The 23989-nt window shown below is 41.3% G+C and overlaps 1 protein-coding gene across 1 annotated transcript in view; it reads left to right on the forward strand.

Annotated features, from left to right (window-relative positions):
* efnb1 (ephrin-B1) overlaps positions 1–23684 on the forward strand; it is an 82343-nt gene extending 58659 nt beyond the window's left edge. Inside the window, exons 3-5 of the mRNA XM_054791333.1 lie at positions 7258–7350; positions 14750–14857; positions 20301–23684. Coding sequence (XP_054647308.1) covers positions 7258–7350; positions 14750–14857; positions 20301–20695 — 596 coding nt within the window. The 3' untranslated portion in view covers positions 20696–23684. The remainder of the gene's footprint in view (positions 1–7257; positions 7351–14749; positions 14858–20300) is intronic.
* Positions 23685–23989: the final 305 nt, after the last annotated feature.

Consider the following 23989-nt stretch of genomic DNA (forward strand, 5'->3'; position numbering starts at 1 on the left):
ATGTTTTACTAATCTTTTATATTTGCATTATTCTTTTTATAATCTTTTTACTGTTGTTTTAGGGAGACAATTTTTATCATCTGTCCATGGACAACAGATGAAAAATAACCTTTTGGCTAATTCTGGTGCATTTGCAGCAGTGGTATTTAATGTACACTGTCCCTGTCAAATAAAATAAAATAGATGCTGATGTGTGTGCACTCGCTACCAGCCCTGCCTCTCCCCACTGGGACAAAGAGACTGAATGACAAATGGCAAAAGGGTTCACTCACTCTGTTTATTCCGCTATAGAACCAATGTGCCCAGGTGTTGACAGATGCACATAGTGAAACCTACTATCATCCAGCCTGTTAGAGAGAGAGGAGGAAAACAAACAATTCAATTGTCAATATCGAGGCTGGCAAAATTATTGAGTTTGCTTTTATGTATCGTGTGGTTAATTTTATCCATCCATCTTCTATGCCACTTATCATCATTAGGGTCACGGGGGCATGCTGGAGCCCATTCCAGCTGACTTCGGGAGAGAGGTGGGGTACACCCTTGACTGGTCGCCAGCCAATCGCAGGCCACATATAGATAAACAGCCATTCACACTCACATTCATACCTATGGACAATTCAGAGTCACCAATTAACCTAACATGCATGTTTTTGGAATGTGGGAGGAAACCGGAGTACCCGGAGAAAACCCACGCATACACGGGGAGAACATGCAAACTCCACACAGAAATGCCCAAGTGGCCATTTGAACCCACGCCTTTCTGATCTCCTGACTGTGTGGCCAATATGCTAACCACGAGACCACCGTGCGAAATATAAAAGTACAATCCAAGACTGAACACAATCCATTCTAGGTTACAAGTCGACATCCAGTTTGTTGAGATTTCAATATATTCGTCCCCAAAACGGAGATAGAAATAATCAAGTAATCATGTTGCCATCAGGGCCACATGGTAGCCGAGTGGTTAGCCTGTTGGCCAAACAGTCAGGAGATCAGGAAGACCTGGGTTCCAAACTCCGCTTGGAGTTTGTGGAGTTTGCATGTTCACATTCCAGAAATGCATGCATGCATGTTAGATTAATTGGCGACCCTAAATTGTCCATAGGTATGAATGTGAGCGTGAATGAGTGTTTGTGTATATGTGCCCTGCGATTGGAGACCACAGTCCATGGTGTACTCTGCCTCTCGCCCTAAATCAGCTGGGATAGGCTCCCCCCCGCAACCCTAATGATGATAAGCGGCACGGAAAAAGGATGAATGTTGCCAGCATGAAGCAATTATCTGTACCACACCTGTCAACATTTGCATTTAAAAATAAGGGAAGTTTTATGGGAAAATGCAAATAAAGGAAACTCTGGTCTTTGCATAATGGTCCTTGACACATTTGCAAAAAGTGAGTAAAAAACATGAAAAGCAAAGCAAATACTTTTAGAAATACACTTTTTTTGTTGCTTTTTTGTAATTTTTTTGATGTCACAAACAGTGTGTTTCGGGGAAGGGGCCCACGGCAGCACTCACTGCTCATTGAGAAGAATGTTACGTGCTTTCATTTTGTCCTCCAACAGTCTCTTCATTAGATTTGTAACTTTTTTGACAAAGAGTATCTAAAGGAGTGTGATTATTTGTCAATATATTTACCAACACTGATCCATCGTACTTTGTCCTCTTATTCTCTGGCAGACCGGGTGTGTTATAACGTGTTTATGAGCGAGGGTTAACAGGTAGTGGGAAATCTATTTGTGGTGGTCCATTTTTTTTTTTGTGGCGTGCCGCAACGAATGAATGTATGGGGAAAATATGTTGTGCGTATTGGAACAGAAGGCTTTGTCGAATAGCAGCGTTTTGCCCTGTAAACCTGTCTCTTGGCTCCAACATGTATACTCGAGATATTTCCCATCATCAACATTTGGCACCTGGTTTCGCTTATGACTTCAGCAGCTGTAGAGCTTTTGTTCTCTCACCAGTCACTCTGCAGCCAACCATCCACACCCACAAAGAAGGCCTTAAATCATACTTACAAAAACAGCACTGGAACCAACTGCTTTATTTTAAAAAGCCATGCATTTCTCCACGCGATGACCATTTCTTTCACTGCCGCGAAAAGTTTTTTTTCCAATAAATCATTAGCACCAGCAGGCAGTGTCTTTCTTTGTTCATGGCTTTATCCCCTTGTGTTTTTATCTCTGTGGAGACACACAGGAAGACCCAATTCCCCACTTTCCTCTTTCCAAAACACGACATGACCAACGGCCTGTTAATATCTGGAAATCCCGATTTGGATTAACATCAGTATGCTGGGATGAAATGAAAGAGTGGGTGAGGGTTAGACAGGGAGGAAAAAATGGAGTGAGAGGACGGGTAGATAGAGTGAGTGAGAGGCTTTCAGATTAAATGAAAAGCTGACAGCGTGTCCTTGTTGTGTAGTCGGGTTGGGGTGTTTGAGAGCTGTGGCTGGCAATCATCTTCTCCTGGGTGAACTCCTGACATGATCGATGTAAATACTCAGATATCTGACAGGTTATAATGACAACACTGTGTTTAACAGTCAGCGAGCGTTGTTTTTTTTTTGTGTGTGCGCTCAACAGTTGTTTCTGCAGCCTGCTTCCATCTTGAATAGTACTCAAAAGAGTGTTTCACATGGAATAACATATAAGGAAATGTGGTTACATTTGGACACAGTTAATCAGATTATTTCCAGCAGCACAGCTAAAGCTTTGAATTATTTGACGTTTGAAACGGCCTGAACACAAACAACATATAAAGTGATCATCTCTCTATAAATCCGGCCTGCCTCCAGCTGTTGGCCCAAACAGACGCCTCAAAGGGCAAAGCTATCGTCGTGCCACATCAGTAATGCTGGAGCCCGCTCAGCCGGCCTGAAGGAATAGTTAATTTAGATGACAGACGCAAGTTAACACTGGGAAGATTTGCTCTCCCTGAGTGGATATAAAATTCAGAGCATGACGCTCAACTCTTAGTCAGATTATTCAAGTGCCTCTGAGCTCATTCTTCAAAGAACTCATTTTCGGGTAACTTGGCCCCGGAAATGTAAAAACGGTAAAGACGAGAAATTGGTTGGAAAATGGATGACTAAGGTTGGCGGCTGGGGGATCGTCTAAGACATTGAGACGGTGTAGAGACCTCACTGTATTGTGAATGTTCTCCTGACATGCGCTTGGCATGGCCTTAGAAGACTTAACAGAAATCATAAAACTAACGTACACTCAGCACCTAAGTACATCATTGTCCCTGGAACAGCTTGGCTTAACATACTGCACCTTTAACATTTTTGGCAAAGGTAAAAACAGTTACCTTGAGCCACGTTTTCACCAGACACTCCAGTTCAGTTCAGTTCCAGCATCTGAAAAAAAAAAAAAAACTGTTAGGTACTCTTGTTCAGACCAAAGTCCTGGTTCAATTAGGGTTCACACTGCCATTATTTTTGCTTGATGGCTCAACCTAATTAAACATGGCTTATGAAGGACTATGTGCGAAACTTTCAATACAATAACACTATCTACTACACTAAGTACTCTTGGTTAGGGATGCGTGCCGAAACTCATTATCGTTTTGGCACCGGTGCCGATGGAAACAGTAGTAATAGGACCAAATAACTGAGTGGCTATCGGTGCCTCATTTCGGTGCTAAATGAATGCAGACTGTGCCACCTGCAACAAGTACGTGAAAGTTATGTTCAACGTAACGTAATTCCCAACCTAGGAATACAGTCCGATGCTCTTTTTAGACTTTATTGCCGACCTTAACACGCTAACAGCAGTGTTTGCTTCCAACACACAAACTTGTACGCACATTTTGAGGTGAGGTGCACTCATGACCACAAGACATATGAACATCCACATTACAACACAAGCAGGTTGCCAGAATGATGTATCAATGATAATTTTTTGTGGTACGTGCGGAATGTATGCACAAGTACTGTCAAGTACTAAAATCTTTCTTTGTATTCTATAATGTTGCTGGTTTTATTGTGATATTTCTGACAATTACCTGTAGATTGTATTTAATTTTGGTGAATGTATTCATTTGTTTAAGTTCTTAATTAAATGAATTAAATGCAAATAATTTAATTTAAGTGTAAATTAAATACAAATTTAATTTATATTACTGAAGTATTTAAATTGCTATTCCGTACAACTTGCATGTGTCAAAATTCCGTAAAACAATAAAAAGGCCTTGATTTTAAATAAAATGTGTGTTTTCCATTTTTTAAAGTAACCGTTGATATTTTTACCAGTTGAAATGTCCAAAAGTGAACTATATCCCACCGGAATTTACTTTCAATTTGAAAGCTTTCCCCCTTGTGCATGTCTGTGTGTCTGCCTCCCTCCGTCCTGTTGTTTACAAGGCAGAATTTACTCCTTAAGTGATCTTATCGCCCACATTACCACGTACTCTGGCCACATTAACGAAGTGTTGTGGCTCTCCTCATAATTCAGAGCCTGAGTTAAGATCTGATAATGTAACATAATATTAGTGCAATGTATTATTTAATGGTCCTCCATTTTGCAAGAGTACAAAGCTGAAACTCCTCGGGGCAACAAAATGCCGACATTAATTATACTTTGGCATGACGAGGCATGAATCAACTAGATTAGTTTTTTTGGAAAGCAGCACAGGATCCATTTCAGCCTTATGTGAGCACTAGTTAAAATGCCAGTGTAGGAGCGCTGCTATATGTTTGAAGCTCAGTTTATGGACCCTACGTTTCCACAAAGCTGCACAGTACAGTACAGTACAGTACAGTACAGCACAGTACAGGTTGGAACAGAACAGAGTGGTTTGTGTTTCTACTGCAGAATGTGCAGGGGGATGGATCTTGCTATATAAATACCGATTTTGTTTGATGAAAACAAAATGAATATGAAAGTTTTAAAAAGAACAACAATGAAGGACATGCAGCAGCTGCCCTTTTCAGTGGCAACGCTACATTAATGCCCTACCAAATCCAGCAGATGCAGCTGTTTTATATTTTTTTTACAGTATGTTTTTTTTTTTATTTCTTACAGAGCAGTGATTTGAAGTGCAAACATATAGTGTGTAAATTACATTTTCCACCAGATCCTTAAAATTCAGTTTTTGGAATAAGTGTCTGTACAACTTCCTGTTCTGACATTAGGCAGGACTATGCATACATTCTGCACAACTGGAGTAGAAATTGATAATTTAGACACCATTGTGGCGATGTTACACTACAGTTACAATAGTGATTGCTAGTTATTGCTGCATGAAAGAGTCGTGTATTAATTGAGGAAAAGAATGTTAGTGTAATGATGTGCCTGTGCTGTGTAATGTTGATATTCAGAATTCTGGTGTTGGTGAATGCACATCATGTAAGTGGTGGATAATGAGGAACGACTAGTGCCCTATGAAATCTGTTTTATTTTTTTCCCCCAAAATTCTTGTATTTTTTCTTTTGTTTTTGTGTGTGCTTTTTGGGTTAGTGAATAAAATGTTTGTGAATTAAATGCAATTAAATGTCTTTATTAATCCTTATTGATGCAAACCATCATTGGCCAATTTTGCCCAGTAATTCAGAAGTAGATGTACCTTTTTTTAATGGGACTCTTTCTAATGGTCAGCCTCAGCACACATTGCTACAAAATCCTCAACAAACCCTAATGCCCGTGCTTGTGGTTAAGGAGGACGTAGTCACAGATGCAATTCCGATTGTGTTGTTAATGTAACATATTTTTATGACACCCTTATTTACACAATTAGACAGGATGTGGCGAATAGCATTTTTATTTTGAAAGCCAAAGTGTGTTGAGAATCTTAAATGTTATTTGGTCCGGTTGCTTCCGTTTACGAGGGCATCGGTGCGATTATGGTGTAGAGTTTCTGTACGCATCCCTAGACAGGGCACCCTACTTTGAGCCGTATCGGCTAGCAACGACTGACCCTGCAAACAAGCGACCAGGAACATTTATTTCAGCTCTATATTGCTGCATATGCTACATAATAAACACATGCGGCAACTGTGAAATTGCATGAGTTTTGTTCTCTCTGCACTTTATATTCTGATCACTGGAATACAGCCCACCTAAGTGGTTGTGCCGCACCATTTTCCCCATATAAAACACCACTGTGAGTGTTTATTACAAAACGGCTCTTTAGGTACCGTACAACTGCTTACGGACTGTATGGCTAATGTTTGTTATGTATTACTTATTATCCTTATATATACTATATACTTATTACTATTTATTTCATGGAGTAGGAAAGAATTGTGCAAAATTCAACCAAACTGTACTGCATTATGGAAACAGGTCCTCTCTCGGGCCTATTTCCTCATAATGAGGTGGCCATCTGAAGTCATCAGGGAGATGGTCAGTGAGTTAGGAGGGAGGGAAGTGAAAAGGTACAAAAAAACAAAATAAACAAGGTAGGCAAAGCACAAAAATCGAGAGAGGGTAAGACGGAAGAGGAAGAGAAACAAAAGCATTTGAGAGGAAGGGAGTATGTTGAAACAGACTTAACGGAGATGGAGATCATTTGGGGAATTCCAAACTTAGAGCTGCCATCGCACATCACACACACATACACACACTTTCACACACAAGCTACATTGTGCGTAGCCTCTCAGTGTTAAGGTCAGCGCCACAGTCTGTCTCGCTTGGTCATTATCATGGGCCCTAAAATAGACAGCCAATTGTGTCACGGTGTGTGAAGTGAGTATGACATTAAATAAACAACCCTACACCCAGAGCCCCTCACTCATGTCAGAGTAGAACAGACACTTTAAAAACAAACCAAGAAGCTGACACTCATAATCAACACAACTGGACACACACACATCCCATATGCAAATATTATTGGATGCATTTAGCTCTCCGTGCTTACCAGCCGGTCATGGTACATGACTCAGATTGAGGAAGCAGGACAAGCTGGCAGCTGTGTTTCACTACTACACTATAGGCACACACTCACAATCATACACAAGAGTCGACCCTACCCTCCTCGTCCACCCCCCATTCCACAGGCTCTAATGTTGTTCCATTCATTTGACTTCACTTTACTGTGTTAATGAGAGATACCATAGAGAGGGGCTGGTGCCTGATTGAGGGTGAGAACAGCTAATCACTGGAACAGCTAATCAGTGCTTGTCGTAAATATTGATTAGCACTGTGTGTTATGGACGTGCTCATTAACCAGTGTCATCTTCTCTCCCCTTTCTTCTCCTCTTCTTTACCCTTCCCCACCATCCTGTCCGCTTGTCTCCTTCTTTCTCCCCATCAGCAACCTCCAACGGCACAGTGGAAGGCCTGGAGAATCGGGAGGGAGGTGTGTGCAAGAGCCGAGCCATGAAAGTCATCATGAAAGTCGGGCAAGGTAAATGTGTGCTCACCTCCAATGTAGAACACAATACAGGGCTGCTGCCTTGCAGCCATGTTTCACTTTGCTGTGACATTTTCATTTATCCCCATGTGTGTCAAGCGTGACTTTGCCTGTCGCCGGCCTCCAACGAGATCTCTTATATTTTATTCTTTTTATTTATGTCATTTTACACACACTTGTCCTGCTGTGACACACACTCAATAGCTGATTTATCAGGCACAACGGGGCAAAACTAATAAAGTATAATACAACAGCCATGCCATGAATTCTGCCATCATGAGGACAATCTGGAAATACAGAAGAGTGAGTGTGTGTGTGTGTGTGTGTGTGTGTGTGTGTGTGTGTGTGTGTGTGTGTGTGTGTATACAAACTGTACACACACAAATTACATTTTAATTTACATTTAAAAGAATTTACATTTTGCACTGTTGGATCTAAAGGAGGTTCTATAAGTAGAGCTTCTAAGTGCAAAAAGAACAAATGGGAGTTTGACAAAAACAACCATTCAAGTGAAATAGGCTGTTTATCAGCTGATCAAAAGTTGAAGACCACAGCCTTTAGCAGCCAAAATCTTGGCAAAAATGTGGATTCAATGTCATTCTCTGTCAGGTATACACACCGTCATGATCTCTTGATGGCAAAGGCAAAACAGCTTGAACACGGTCTGATTGTTGAGATGCATAAGCAAGATCCTGAGGGATATGGAACAAAAAAGTAATGTGGTAGTCCCAAAAAAAAGTCACCGGCCCTGAGCCGGAGGATCCAATTGGCTGTCCATATGAAGGTTGTTACTGGTGCAGAGAGCAGTCCAATAACCATCAGACGGCACCTGCGAGACAAGGGTTTTAAGAGCAAAAAATGTCTTCAAATGCCTCGTCTTCTTCAATGCCACAAAATTGCCCGTTTGGAATTTGCACAAGAGCACCGAACATGGGACATTGAAAGGTGGAATAAAGTTTTATTCTCTGATGAGAAAAAAATATAACGTTGACGGTCGTGATGGCTTCCAACATTACTGGAGATCCCACCTGAGATATTTTCCACACAGCACGATGGAGGGGGCGCCATCATAATCTGGGGTGCTTTTTCCTTCAATGGAACAATGGAGCTTCAGGTTGTGCAGGGTCGTCAAACGGCAGCTGGCTTATGTGGAGATGTTGCAGAGGGCACCCCTCATGACTGAAGGCCCTCGTCAGTTTGGTGATGACTGGCTTTTTCAACAGGACAACGCTGCAGTTCCCAATGCCCACCAGACAAAGACTTCCTCCAGCGGAATAACCTCACTGTTTTGGACCACCCTGCTTGTTCCCCTGATCTAAATCCAATTAGGAAAGAACATTTGGGGATGGATGGCAAGCGAAGTTTACAAAAATGGACATCAGTTCCAGACAGTGGATGCCCTCCGTGATTCCATCTTCACCACATTGAGCAACATTCCCACTAGCCTCCTGGAAACACTGGCATCAAGCATACCCAAACAATTTTTTAGGTGATTAACAATAATGACGCAGCTATTCATTACTGAATCCTTTTTTTTGGAAAATATTATTTTTATTTTAGGGGTGTTTTTTTTTTTTTTTTAGCTAGCTGTGGTCTTAGAGGGATAGTTCAGATTTTTTGACATGGAATTGTATGACATCCCCATCAGCAGCGGGGTGTATCAACAGTGACTTACCCGCCATTTTGTTCCGTGAGCGGAGTTCTCGTCGGATTTTGGTATCAATATCCAATATCATAAAAAACATTTCACCACGCTTTATTTTGAAAAACGTGCACCGGAATCACCTGAATGCCCTGTTGGCACTTGAAAGAAAGAAAGAAAAGGCAGAGAGAAAGGTAAGTAAAGTTGAAAAATAATGCATTTTTTTGTTCAAGTCTGTGAAAATGACCCTAATGTTGACATTATTACAGACAGTAAATTCAAATATTTAAAAAGAAAATTGCTGCCACAGCGACGCAGCAGCGGCATGACAGCGGCAGTGGTCTGCCTATAATGCAGCCCACCATCACAGCTTCAAAAAGCCCTAGGAGAAACCCTGCACATTCCCTGCTGCTTATTTTTATTAGCGTTTATAACCAGACTAACATTTTGCTGGCATTTTTAAGGATATAAAAACTGTATCTGTATGCAATAATGTCAGTGTTTGTCAAACAGAAAACGAGAAACCAGTGTGTCAACCATTAATGAATCGCAGCGCAGACAAACTTTGCATTCGTATGTAATTAGACTTCATTACACGAATGAACACTCACTTGTTGATACAAATTAAGATGTAGGATTTATGATTGTGTGCAAGTAAGCAAAAATAACTAAATGTGACTGTTGCATTTCCACCAATATGTGCATCAGAATGATGAATAACGCAACAGAACATTTCTCACTAATTAGTAATTTACCAATCTTAATGTGCAGTTTGTGCGAAGAGTGTACAAATCGAAATTATTTAAATGATTTAGCATCGGCTACAAATTAGAGATGACTTAAAGGAATGACTTCACATCTCAATTCAAAAAAACCAAAATGGACACAACTCCAGAGATGGAACTAAGATGGATTTGTATAAAGCGGTCTGAAACTTGAGCTTTGTTAATGTGCGAGTGGCCACTGGAAGAACGCTAAAGATGCCGCAAGTAGAGAAGTGACTTTGTTTAGATATGTTTGGACGCAACATTTGCTTTGCAGCATATTTGGCTTAGTAAGCAGCCTCACATATCCTGATCTTGACAGGGTGCAGTACACAGATGTGTAACTCATGCATAAACACCCACCATCTTTATAACCCTCGTCTGAAGGGAACATCTGCCCGCCATGATGATCTGATCCAGCCTTTAGAAAATGTGACTTTCATGTAAAACATCAACTGACAGAAGACGCTGGTGTGTGTGTGTGTGTGTGCGTGTGTGCGTGTGTATGTGTGTTTGCAAAGTGATATTTGAATGCTGGCTCACAGGATGAGAGCAGCGTATCCTGGCAGTCGATTGGAAAATAGAAACTAACGAGCTGCTGATCTTAGCAAGGTCGGAATGGGAGCAAATTCAGCCGATACAGTGAAAAAATACCCAGCATAATTTCACAAACAAGCAGGCGTTGCATTATTCTTCCATGTAGGTCACTTCAAGCATCCCGCAGCCTGAGATCTCACCAGCAAATGACAACACAGCTGCAAGAGTGCAGGCGAGCTTCAGCTTTTAAGGCTTTAGCAAGGGAGAAAACAAATCCCTGAACTTAATGGAAGTCGAATACAAACATCTGACTCAAGGAAAGTTCTAGGAAACTTCTTCGCAGCACAAGTGGGTTCATATCGCTCCCGGCTGTTCCTCAACTTTGACAAGAGTCTGCGCTTATTTCCCAAAATGGTCTGAAGCGTTCTGTCAGTCACAATCACTGTGCCCTAAAAACCTCGTTAGAAAAGATGCAGTAGGCCAAGCTGCCAAAACTTTTATATTTTTCTTTATACGTAATGTGCCTATGGAACCTAGATACTACTGTATTTGATAAGGGCCGGTGAGACACTTTAAGTTGGTTGGTTACTTTAAAACAAACTTTCAGTAAGGTCGTACAGTAAAAATGAGTAGAAACGTGCCAGATACAGTAGAGCTCGGCTTTTTGCGGTTTGGAGTTATGGGGACCACCAGCAAATGAGCAAATAGTGAAAAACTGCAAGCAATTGATATGCCCAGACAAATATCTATTTTTGATATATAGCATACACACAGCACAATCCACATTTAAGCCCTAAATATGCCTCACACACTTATTAAACACATTTAAAGTATCAAATGTATAGGTACTCAACAGTAATGGATGAAAATGTAAGCTGATCCATGAATAGATGGAATCCGAGTCATGGTGTCGAAGTTATGTATACGTTTCGCTCTTGCATCTCACAGCAACTATCGTACGTTGTAGGACCGCTGAAGAAAGTGCAAAATCACAACGCTTGAAGAAATAGACACGAAATAATATTTTAAAAAGCCTATGGTTTTTACACAAATTTTGCATGGATTAGTGCTTCCATGTATCGCTCAGCTGTGTGAATAATTTTGCAGTTCTGTAACATTTAATTGTTTAATACGGAAGGAAAGTTAGGCAGGCGACCCCTCCCCATTGCTTCAATAAACTTGGTTGCCCTGCAGCCAATTCCTGCTGTGTGGTCTGACATGCTCATTAAACACTGGGATAATGTAGTTTCAGTCTGGGTCGTCTTCTTTACTGGAGATGTCAGACTGTAAGTCTAACCCACTTCCTCAGCTATGTATTTAGATGGCGTGACAATGTTTCACATTCATAAACACACACTCTGAAATGTCACATAAATATGCATGTAAAGGAACAATTTGCAATATGCCAGTCGTCTCTCAGTAGATCTTTAAAATTGATGGTCTACCCATGATCAAAGTATTAAGATGCGTCACATCATGTCCAACTCTTTAATTAAGAGCATTATTAATGTGTATGAGGACACGGTGGCTCATTTGCGGTTTAGCATTTACGGCCACACAAATTTGCAGATTTTGGGTAAAAAAAAACCCCCAACATATTTTATTAGAATCGTTTCACCATATCTCATTCACCATAAGTCAGTAATATTGTATCAATACGTAATAAAAGTGAAATGTACAGCATACATGTACCAATGTTAGAAATTCCCCAATTTTTACATCCGTATGTCTTTATGCTTCACTGATAATGTTTTTCGATTAAACGTTGAGATTTGTTCGGCGGTCCTTGAACCCTCCGTATCCGTAGTTGTGTGTTGTGACTGGGTAGAAGTATTTAAGGCTTAAACCTGGATTGTGTCGCGAGTGAAAAGTGGCAATCGAAGAGTTTGGCGACGTCCACGAAAAGCAGGGATCTACTGTACATTTGTTTATACATCACTAATACTGTGGGGAGTATCATTTAGTGGTCATTTCCAACAATAATCTCAAAAATATATGGAGTCAAGATGGCAACAAACACATTATTACAATTAAAAAAATATGTTCTTGAGTTTTTTCCATAACATCAGTAAAAGCACACCCACACACACATAAAGTCAATAAAGTTGTGTCGTGCAAAAACAATGTGTTCCCATATCAAATCCTACAATGTGAGCCTGTTATTATGCCGTGTTATCAATGCTGGATGGTAAAAAAAAAAGCTACTGCAGCAAACTCAAACCCAACATATTGTGTTGAAAATACTATTTTTTGACAGAATTTTGGTTGTGGTTCGTGTGGAAACATATTATTTGCAATATCCCTTAATAAAAGAACCCAAGAATACGGCGATTTCCTTGTAATTACAAAGCATCTCCTACTTTTACAAAATCCTACTTTATTCAGCAGAGATTAGGCTCCACCAAATTATAACAGAAGCGCTTTTGATATGAGCCGGGGTTTGAACCACACTTCTTCTATTTTGAAAGAAAGCCAACCCAAAGTAAAAGCCTCTTCACAGGAAGGAAGAAGGAAGGCTGACTCGAGGTGGGGCAGGTATCTGCCTCAACCGGTTTACGGTTAATTTATGACCTTTGTGTCATCTGTATTTTGTATTTTGTTCTATAATTGAATAGAAGTCAGCCTACAAAATGGTGGGCCGTGCTTGGCTGTGACCCCAGATGTCATTGTGTTTAATCCACATTCCCTCTGTCTCTGCAGTCCAATGCCAACACTTCCTGTAGCCAAATCCCTGTGCTCTTGCATATGTCCTCTTCTCTTCCTGTTGCACTTTGCTGTACGGGTTGCATGCCGGTGACCCATCACGATGTCCGATATGTGCATTTTGTTCATGTGGGCCAAATGACCGTGAGGCGAAGGACTGATTCACCCTCTCACGTCATTTCACCTGAAATGTTTTGTGTGACAGTTGTCTTGTGAGGAAGAGGGAGCTGCCAATATTTCGTACATTCATCGTTGCCAAGCGCACTCCTTTATACGCTACCCTCGTTAGGAATATGTTGACTCACCTCCTTCCATGCAACTCATCCCCCATCGCTTTCACCCTCCTTCCGTCGCCTCTGCAGCTCCATCATTGTCTCCCTCACCCCCTCCGCGCCGTCTCCTTTCCTTCTGGCGGCTTGGCACTTCTGAGGTAGTCGCTTTCTTTAGCGCTAAGGGAAATGTCAACGATACACACAGAAAAATGGGTCAGAACATTAGAACGCGAGCTGCACATGCTCAGTGGGCGACAAACAGTGAATCAGATCACCGTGTCCTCCTCATATCTGACGTGATGTGCAAATGTTTCCACCTCTTACCGCTGTCTTTTCTCTTCAATTATTGACTGTGCTCCACAGCTCACGGCACTGCTCACGAGTGCTGCACTCGCGGTGAAGTGGCGGCCTGGGCATCAGGAAGACAAATGTGTTAATAGTGTGATTGTGTTTCATGGATGCTCAAGAAAACAGAATGCATGCTGCTGTTATTCCTCCTTTTTTTCCTCGCTTCCCACACCCTAGTCATTACCCTTTGTAGGTCAAACTGAGTTGGAGACTGAAAGTACACTCATGCAAAAGCTGCAATGAGGGATGTGGATGTGAATTGCCTGCTCACAAACTGCTCACACACATCCCCTGAGCAGGCCCGGGGCGCATGCAGATAAAGGCCACATAGCCGAAGCATCAGATACCGTGGCGAGGAACCTGCGCGACCGGCCTTGGTAATCGTTTCTAAGCGTCCTCCGTCTGCCCAACCTGCCCTCGTAAAAACCACGCCGCCGACCCACCAGTGCTCACCGCACAAAGACTTCAAAGTGCGCGTGCTGAAATCACTACAGACAGACTGATAAACTATCTGTTTCCCTCAGCGCGACCCCTCCTCTTCCTCGTCTCCCTCTCGCCTTCCTGCCCTCGTGTCCTCCTGTCCTCTGCTCTTCAGAAGTGTGCCTCTTTTCAGGCAGAGTTAAAGCTGATGCAATAAATAAGACATATTATGGCCTTTTAACGCGATGAATAATGTAAAGCAATAAAAAGTTAATATATAACTACTTCACCCTCATTCTGCCATGCCTAAGTGTATTGTAAGTAGAACCTAGCTTTGTGCTTATGTGTGTTTACCCGTGTGTGTGTGTGTGTGTGTGTGTGTGTGTGTGTGTCGTGAATGTCTCCGTGTTAGAAATGCCTGCAGTTGTAGATGTGAGCTCATTTTTTACGACAGGACAGGGATTCTGCTGTGTTTCACAGACGCTCGCTAACTCGTCCTTCCTCTTTTTTGTTCTTTCATCGTCGCTTCTAAGACGCTCGCAACACATCTGCAAAGATAACCTTGTCTGTGCATGAAAGATATATCAAAAGATAACACAAACTATTTTATTCTGTTGCAGACGACCATGTCATTGTTATTCAGCATATGCGCCTTGCCGAAGACCAACTTTCTGACTGTTTCTTTTGTTTTCTTGTGTTTCTCACAGTCCCAAATGCGGCAGTGCCAGAGGATCCAGAAGATAATGCCATACCGGAGTCCAGTCCTAATCCGCCAGACCAGGATCGAGTGGGACCAGAGATGCCTGGAAACCCTGGTAAGCACGCACTCCTTTGTTTTTTTTTAACTAATGAAGATATTTTAATAATATAAGTACTGTTAAATTATACAAATATTTTATGAAGATAAAAAGATTGTTTAATGTAAAAAAAATATATATATATAAAAAAAGAATTCCAGCCTTCAGGGTACCTCTTAATAAATCACATTTATTCAAAAGACACAAAAACTATAGTGTATGTAGTCTCTCTGTGTACATATTCTCTCATATGCATTTCCCATGCCGTTGGCAGTTTGAGGATTTCAGGGGGTCAGTTTGCTAAGGAGGTCACTGACGTCATTAATTTGCAGCTAAAAGGCTTTTTTAAAGATTTAAAGTACACATAGAGGACATCCAGGAGGTCTGTTTGGTACATTTCATACATACATAATCTAATGCAAGAGTTGTTTCTCAAATTCTGCCCTCATAAGGATATTAATGCTGAGGTTTGTTTGACGCTTTCTCAGCTATATGCTTTTTATTGAGGCTGCAGATTGCAGTGGTTTAGAACTGCACTCCATCTGACTGAGTGCTGTTTCTGCTGATTAATTATACGTTCATTGCGGCCCACCACAAATAAATTTGTACCGCCACAAATAGATTTGGCGATGCCTGTTTACCCTTGCTCAAAAATACATTCTAATGCACCTGGTCTGCTAGAGAATAAGAGAACGCAGAAAGACTTTGTCACAATATTTAGCGAGTAATTGTACTCCTCTAGATACTCTTTTTCAAAAAAAGCGACAAGCAACAAATCTAGTAAAGAGACTTTTGGAGGTTGTGGGCCTGTCCCCCATCTAAAACTCAGCTCAGTTTTGTTTGTCTGTTTTGTTTATTTATTTTTTTTTTAAAAGCAACAAAAAGAAGCAGCAGAAAAAAGTTAATTTGTGGTTCTAAACATATTTGTTTTGCTTTCCATGGTTTTTACTCACATTTTGCAAATGGGCAATTATGTAAATTCCCCGATTATCATGCCCCTTCCCCGGCAATGAACCACTGCCACAAATGGATTGCATTCCAGTGGAGAACACTGGTAGAGTCATCCCTTGTTTGTCGTGGTTAATTAGTTCCAGACCCGACCGTGATAAGTGAATTTCTGCCAAATGGAATATTTTTGTATTTAGAGCAATAAAAACCAGTTTACAAAAGTACTAACATAACACCCCTGTAGTCACCAAGTATTACCCAATGTAGTTGACATAATTAGGGATGTCCCGATCCCATCTTCAGGATCGGGATCAGTTGCCAATCCGCTGTATTTTGAAGATCGGACAATGTCGGCTTCCACCGCGAGATCGGGCCGATCCGGTTGCCGTTTCACGTTTGCAACTCTGGGCCACACTCCAACATTATTTTTAATGCTTTGGAGAACTATTTTCAATTCCATATTCCATATTCATGTTTGTAACTAAAGCTTATCTTTATAATAAAAGAAAAACAACAGCGGAAAAAAACGATCGGTACTGGATTGGAAGGCAAAAAATGTGGATCCCACGGATCCCACGTAATAATAGAAAGTAAGCTATTAAAGACATAAATACAGTATAACTCATGCTTGTGTGTGTTACTGTAAGTGTGTTCCGGCGCTAGGAGAGCTGAGTGTGGAGCGGACAGGAAGTGAAGTTGGGGGTTCAGAGTTGAGTTTTAGCTTGGTGAGGGTTACTGCTGCAACAATTTTATTATTGTTGGATTATTGTGCCTGTTATGAGATAATTCAAATTCGCAACAAAAGCCTGTTGTTCCGGCGATCATTTCTGGTGCTTGTGTGTCTCACTGAAAATTACAGTAACTTATTGACAACTAGTGACCAGTGGAGAATACAACATATCATCACAGCGTCTTTGAATGCGTCTTCTGGATGGCTTATATTTGTATTTTAGTTCATTTTGTCTTTTTAGTATGTAAAAAAGAATGTACAAGTTGCTTAAACATGCTATTTTTTTTACTTACAGTATACTAAGCCGTATTCAACCACAAAATAGCAATAATTTATTAATTAATATAATTTTGAAAAAACGTGACTGAGTGAAGCCGCAAAATTCGACCAGCGAAATGGTGAGGGACGACAGTATGTGATATTGTGTTATCATCTCGTCTTTACAACAGTTGTCTAAGTGTCGTGTAATTGTTCTATACATCTTTAACCTAATTAGAAGTGTAATTAAGATCAGACTCTGGGATAGTTAAAGCAGTTGTTTGAACCTCCTTGAGCCCCCCCAAGCCCTTCTTGTTTGCTGTTTTCACCACCCCCTTTCATCGGATGTTTTCCTTTCAAGATCACTTCCCCTGACTAACTTTGCGACGCACTCCACAACTTTGAATGGCAAAAAGTATATTCCAAGTACAGACTGTTCCATCTGGCCTAACGTGATAAGCCACCCCCATTCAATAATTGCTTATTTGACATTAGCTGCTCTATAAAAAGATTTCCTAATATCCCTTTTCCATATACCCGGGCTTTTACCTGTCTACCACTGTTAGATCAGTGATTATGTCAAGTGAACAGGTGAAAGGTGGAATGAAGGAAGTGTCACTGCGGCTTGAGGAGTTGATATTTCTGGAATGAAATTTCTGACAGCCTCTTTCCAGCGTTGCCGTGTGCAGAATGTATGAAATTCCTCATGCCTCTGATTGCACAGATAAGGCGAGGGATGGGTAGCTTTCAGTCATGTCATTTACTTGTCATTAGCTTTAAGGCACAGCAATCGGCTTCTCTTCCAATGGTTAAGTGCAGAGTGGTCAGTGGAGTGTGCAGGCATAGTCATTATGGAGGATGGCAATCTGCAGGGTTATCTCTGGAGAGGCTCCTCTGTGCATGTTGTGGAGCGGCGGCTCGTGGACAGTAAAGAGGTGGTGCTAATGGTGATGGGGTGGGGGGGTTTGGCAGCAGCTGCATGCATGCATGGAAAAGAGATTTGCTTCTCAGATTTCAGTCACCGGAGGAGCCAATCATTCTCTCTACTGTCCAGTAACAACCCCTCCATTTGCTCTTTCTTCCTCCCCCCTGCCACAAACACACCTGTTAAAATAACTACTTGATACGCATCGGATGTTTCGATGTCCTTTTCAATTTGTCGCAATTGCTGCTCTCCACTGAAGACTAAAAATGATTTCAAATGTCTCGTTTGACACCCTACCACAAACCAACCGGAGGTCATCAAACCAAACGCCTCACTTACTCATGGTGCAACCAAAAATATCACAACAATGTGTCATCGCTTACATACGAGTATACATACAAAACAATACTGTTTTATATTAATTTATAGCCCGCACTGTGTTATTTTTGGTCCCGCCGGGAGCGAAGTAGGCATTCGGGTTGCTCAGTTCCCGTTGGTTTGTGACGTTTGAGTCAGGGTGTAAATATCCAGCTGATTCACTACATATAAAGAACACTTTCTGTGCAACTTAAGCTTTCGATATGTAGCGCAAATGAGATGTGCTGTTTACCAATAAATGGCCTAATTATGGAGATTATAAGGACATTTTCCCACAAATAAAAAAATGAGGTTTTGATTTAAAAACTCATTCATTTGCGGGGTCGCCGCTGCTGAATAAATCTGAACAAATACTGTATGAGGGGGTCCACTGTATTTCCAAAATAAAGTTTTTTAAACTTTGTTGAGTGAATTTTTTTGTTTTGGTTTACTACGTTTTCAGTCCCTGTGTCATGAATTGAACAGTCTGAAAGTGTCCTAAATAAGAATGCATAACTTTTTTCAAGCCTAAAAACAAACTTTTTGTACTGTGTACACATGTTTTATTTTATGTTGCTTTGCCTCTCTAAACTATTGAGCTCCATTTCCCTTTTTTTTGCATTTTTGTCGGAGAACATGCCAAAATATCTGACCTGCATTGTACAACTTATAGATCAGCCATCACCGAATGGCGGACCTCGGCCGGGATATGGACCCAGTGATGGCCCTTTCTCAACTTGTGACCAATTCAAGTGAATGGGAGATATAGTAATGATATATCATGCTAGCGGACCGATCGCAACGGCAGTTTGCCGGCGTAATTACTTCAGTTATTAGGGTTACGTGATAGCAAACGCGTTGACGTCACTCAAAATGAGACAATGAAATCGTTTGATCACTTGCCGAGAAGTGAATGAGAGAACCATGGCTTGGTGAATAGTAAGAAAAGTTGAAAAAAGCGAACTTTTAAAAGTGAATGGACGCACCGATATATGCTCATCCTCCAGAATGCGATGCCGAACAGCTGTGTCTCATATGCTCTGAAACTGTAGCGCTGGTCAAAAGCGCAAATGTGACGTGACATTACCTGACAAAACACAAATCAATGGAGGGGAAGTATCCACCAAAGTCTGATGTGAGAGCGCGGAAAATAACGGCCCTTGGAGCCCAGTGTGAAAAATCTACAAAAGTCTTAACGCATTCATTTATAGCACAACAATGTGCAAATGAGTGTTTACGAAGGATTGTATGGTTATTGGAGCGAAAGAAAAACATTTTCACCGACGGGAAAGTTATGGAGTGCTTCTGCTGCAGAGACCTTACTCAAAGGTAAACAAAAAATCTGAAAATCTGAACCTTTAAGAGGGTGTTCTGTTGCAGTTTTTCTGTTAAAGAGACACTTATTGAATTGTTATTATTTCATAGAATTTTTTCAGAGAAACCGGTGCAGTTTTACTTAACTAAAAAATAAGCCTCTTGTGTTTATCCATTGTTAGTACAGTCAAACCTTTTATTATTTATGTGAAATTTGGTCCCGTTTTCCTTTAAATGCAATTTAGGTGCCAAGATAATTGTGTTGTAGTGAAAACTTAGGGTGATGTGTAGGGTTTCATTACATTTCATTTTAATATGAGCTCGTCTGTTTGATGCAATTTAAGGCTAAATGAGGTTCGGACCTTCGCTGTGAAAAAACATGCATAAACGGACCTCACTCAATTTTAATTTGAAGACCCCTGTTATAGACCATAGAACCCTTACAGAGTAATTATTGAACAAACTGGAAATTCTAAAATTCAACCCCAGAAAATTGAGTGCTTTGCCATCATGTCTATGCATTGCATGCATTGTCAATGACTATGCATTCTTTACTTGTGTACATACTTGTGTATCTTGCTTGCTGCTGTAACAGATGAATTTCCCTGCTGTGGGATTAATAAAGTACTACTACTACTACTACTACTTATTTATTTTGTAAGCAAATAGGATAACATTGTAAAAGTGTTTTTGTTGCTATTATTAAGCCATTTCTAATAATGATATATCAGTATCTTACAATTTGCTTTCATTATTTGTAATTATATGTTATTTATCGTACATTCGTCATTCATTTTGGTCTTTAAAAAAATCAGTATTGTTGTCATTACTTGCATCTCATCAAAGCAATTAATACATTTCTTCATTTATTTTTTAATTTAGATATTTTTAATGACTGTGTATATCCCGTCTGTGACTTCTTTCTTCAGACACCATAAACCAGGACCAGTCTGGTTCTTCTGCCAACTCGGACGGCATCCTGGGCTCCAAAGTGGCCGTGTTTTCTGCCATTGGAGCGGGCTGCATCATCTTCCTGTTGCTCATCCTCCTCCTGGTCATTCTGCTCATCAAGATGCGCAAGCGTGCCAGGAAAAACAGCCACTCGCAGCCCCGCCCCTCCGCACTGTCACTCAGCACGTTGTCCAATCCCAAGCTTCCCGGGGGCACTGCTGGCACGGAGCCCAGTGACATCATCATTCCGCTGCGGACAGAGAACAACTACTGCCCTCACTACGAGAAGGTGAGCGGCGACTATGGCCACCCGGTCTACATAGTCCAGGAGATGCCCCCGCAGAGCCCTGCCAACATCTACTACAAAGTCTGACACTCAGCAGCCTGATTTATGTTTTTGGGAGGAACTCTTTGCTTTGCTTTTGGGGACTTGATTATTCCTTCAAGCCCGTGTTATTTCTACCACCTGCTGCACAAATCTGGAGAGAAGCGCACAGATGAGAAACCAGTGTCCAGACTGATGAGAGAGGTTTATTCTGGGTTGTTTGGAAATCCCCACCCTTCCTTCCTCCTCCCTTCACCTCCCAGTACATCTCCCCGCTGTGGTCTGATGGGGAGGTGGGGGGGTCGGGGGTCGGGGCCGGCGCAAACCAAAAGATGGAACTTCCTGGTTTGCTGTCCCCTTTATGGACCAGATATACTGTACCCTAATTGGCTCGCTGGCGCTACAACACTCAAACCTTGCACACTAGCCAAGAACTGTTTGTGCTGCACGTGAAATACGTGTGTGTGTGTGTGTGTGTGTGTATGTGTGTGCGCGTGTGTGCGTGCGCGCGTGCACCTGTGTGTCAGTGGGGTGTCAGCTCCATGCCGGTTCGGGAAACTCTCCAGATAGCTCAGGTATCAGACACAGTGTGTGACATATTGTGTTCCTCTCCCTTCGCACCTCTGATATTTGCCTTACTATTTTTGATGGAGGACTTCCTCAACCCTGATTCAGTTCACAAAGCAGTTGTATTTTGTTAGACTTTTCCTACAAGTGCACAATGTATAGAGTTGAATAGATGATCATCATTATTATTATTATTATTATTATTATTATTACTCATCTCTCCACTCATGTCATCCATTACAGTCAAAACCTGGACTGTTGATATCAAAGTGTGTTTTCCCATAATACTCCCTCATCCATTGGTCGATTATGAACTTTGCCATTGCTGTGGTATTTATGACCTACTTATGTGTGTTTTAGATGAATGTGTGTGTGAGTGTGTGTGTGCGTGCGTGCCCAGACCTTGCGCCGAGAAGGACTTATTTGCTCGGGGGGTTTAGAACAGTGAGTTACTGTATTGGTAGCTTCAAAAACAAGACAAACTGACAGACAAAATCCCCTCTGGCCTTCTTGGTTCTATTTGAAGATGTCATTATTTCTGATTCAGGGGCTTTAAAAGGCTGCAGACATGTTGAAATGTGTTTGGAAATGGAGTTTCAGATAGAAGGGAAGGTTGCCCTACATAGTTTGGCTATCCTATATCCTATATTGAATGGCAAACCACAGATGGGATACAGTATTGTTTGATGCCAATTGGCTGCCATCTGTTGATGAGTCAGCGGAGTTCACACTAATATGTGCCATCTTCATGCCCACATTCACCAGCCGGGAGGAGAAAATGTTCTTGTGAGTTGTGAGGAAGATGGTTACGCTTTAGGTAGTTTCATTTTGACAGTTGTGGTGTGAATTGGGAAGAAAAAACAGTGGAGGTGTCGAGCCTGCCAGGACACTACAGCTCACTTATCAGCAGCACCAGGAGCTTGGATGTGTGTGCACTGCAGAAGGTGTTGAGGCTGGGGGGTGCACATTTTAATTGCTTATATTTCAATGTGTGTGTGTGAATGCTTTCGTGGTCCAGCAGACCTGTTTTGGAACAGGAAATAGGTGCTGCCAAGGTAAGGAGCAGTCTCACCTAATGATGTGTGAGAGAAGAGGACAGCCATTCCTCAGCATGCAAGCTGACACACACGTGCACACGCGCACACATTAAGACTGACAGGTCCAGGTTGATCTTCAGGTCAGACTGCCGCTTGGTGTTTACTCACCTATCATCTGCAGCCACATCCATGGATGTTAGCTGCTGAGTTAAAAGGCAGCCCGGCCGGAGGAGCTTGGGAAAGACTCTTATGTGTCGTTAACCTCAGAGTTAACAACCTAAACAGCTGCTTGGGCTTTTTGTGGTCCTGTGTTTTAACTCAGCATGCAGCCCTCAGTGTTCCTCTGCGAAACACATCGACATCAAATATTTTGCTTTGGGATCAGTGTGCCCCCACCTTCACCAGCCGAGGGAGTCATTACCACAAAACCATATCTCATTTTCATCCATTCTTCTGACCACTTCTTCAAATTTGGGGAGAAACCGTAAAAGAGAAATGTAAATATATGCATAGAGCCCAGTTTAAGATGTAATGTCACCCGAACACTGCTTCTAAGTACAAAAAAAAAAAACGAAATAAAATTAGAATTTTGTAATGGAGGATATTTGTAAATAGCTGTCTTTTTAAAGTGTTTTGTATGAATCCTTCTCGTCTCTGTTTGCAAAAATATTTCTATTTTCATTTCTTTTCAGATCAAAGCTATTCTTGCAACAGAGCTGTCTTTTGTTTGCAGCGTCCATAGTATTGTTTTTGTTACTGCAAGTGTTGCAACAACTGGGGTTCAGAGTTTTGATGTGGCCATTCAACATACGTGTGGTTGTCTGCGACACTGAGTGTCTTCGAAAAGGAGACTTCATTCATCCCCGTGTTGGACACAGCACTTAAACCCTGCAAATGAAGTTTTAAATATGAGTTAGCCACACTTTCGCCTCCATTATAAGTTGCAACAAAAAAAATGTCCCCGGACGATGAATCTTTTGTCGGTTTTAATAAGTGCACACACACGCACACACACACACACACACACACACACCTACACACACACATACATAGGTGCCATGTATGACACCAATAAATCATCCGCTTTCCACTACTCATTATCTCCTAGGCTGTCCTTTGTTTTACTTTCTGTCATCCTTTAACTTAGTACACGGATGTTGCTCGCCATGAGTCTCGTTATTGGGTGAATTCTGCTATTGTTCAAAGCCACAGTATTATTTTTGTTTCAATGTGCATGTGTACGCAAAACCTGTTTAAATTGTTTCCCTGTGTTTGAATCATAACTGTCACCTTTTTGTTATTTTGATTTTGTTTTATTTTCTTCTCGCCGCTTCTCAGCATAACCTATCGGCACCAGCTACAATGGAAATACAACGTTCCACCAGTTTGGAAAATACCACATATTGATAAATAAAAACTTTTTTCCCATGGAACTTGGCCTTTCTCTTGTTTTTTTTGTTTTTTTTTCTGTCCAGCAAGCTTTGAAAAAGCAAGATTCTTTTCTCATCTTGTTGACCACTACATAGTGGAAGCAAGTTCTTTTGAACTTTAGCCTGCCTGAACTTGAAAAGGCTGAGAAGATGATAGAGGATGCTTTATAATGCTGGTTTACCTTTAAATCAGCAATTCTCAACTGGTGGGTCGGGGCACAAAAGTGGGTCGCTGATCCATTGTGGGTGGGTCGCAGAGTCAGAAATGATATTAAAACATGTAATATATTCATCTTCCTCCTTGCTAC

This window comes from Dunckerocampus dactyliophorus, chromosome 11, assembly GCF_027744805.1.
Source record: "Dunckerocampus dactyliophorus isolate RoL2022-P2 chromosome 11, RoL_Ddac_1.1, whole genome shotgun sequence".
Taxonomy (NCBI): domain Eukaryota; kingdom Metazoa; phylum Chordata; class Actinopteri; order Syngnathiformes; family Syngnathidae; genus Dunckerocampus; species Dunckerocampus dactyliophorus.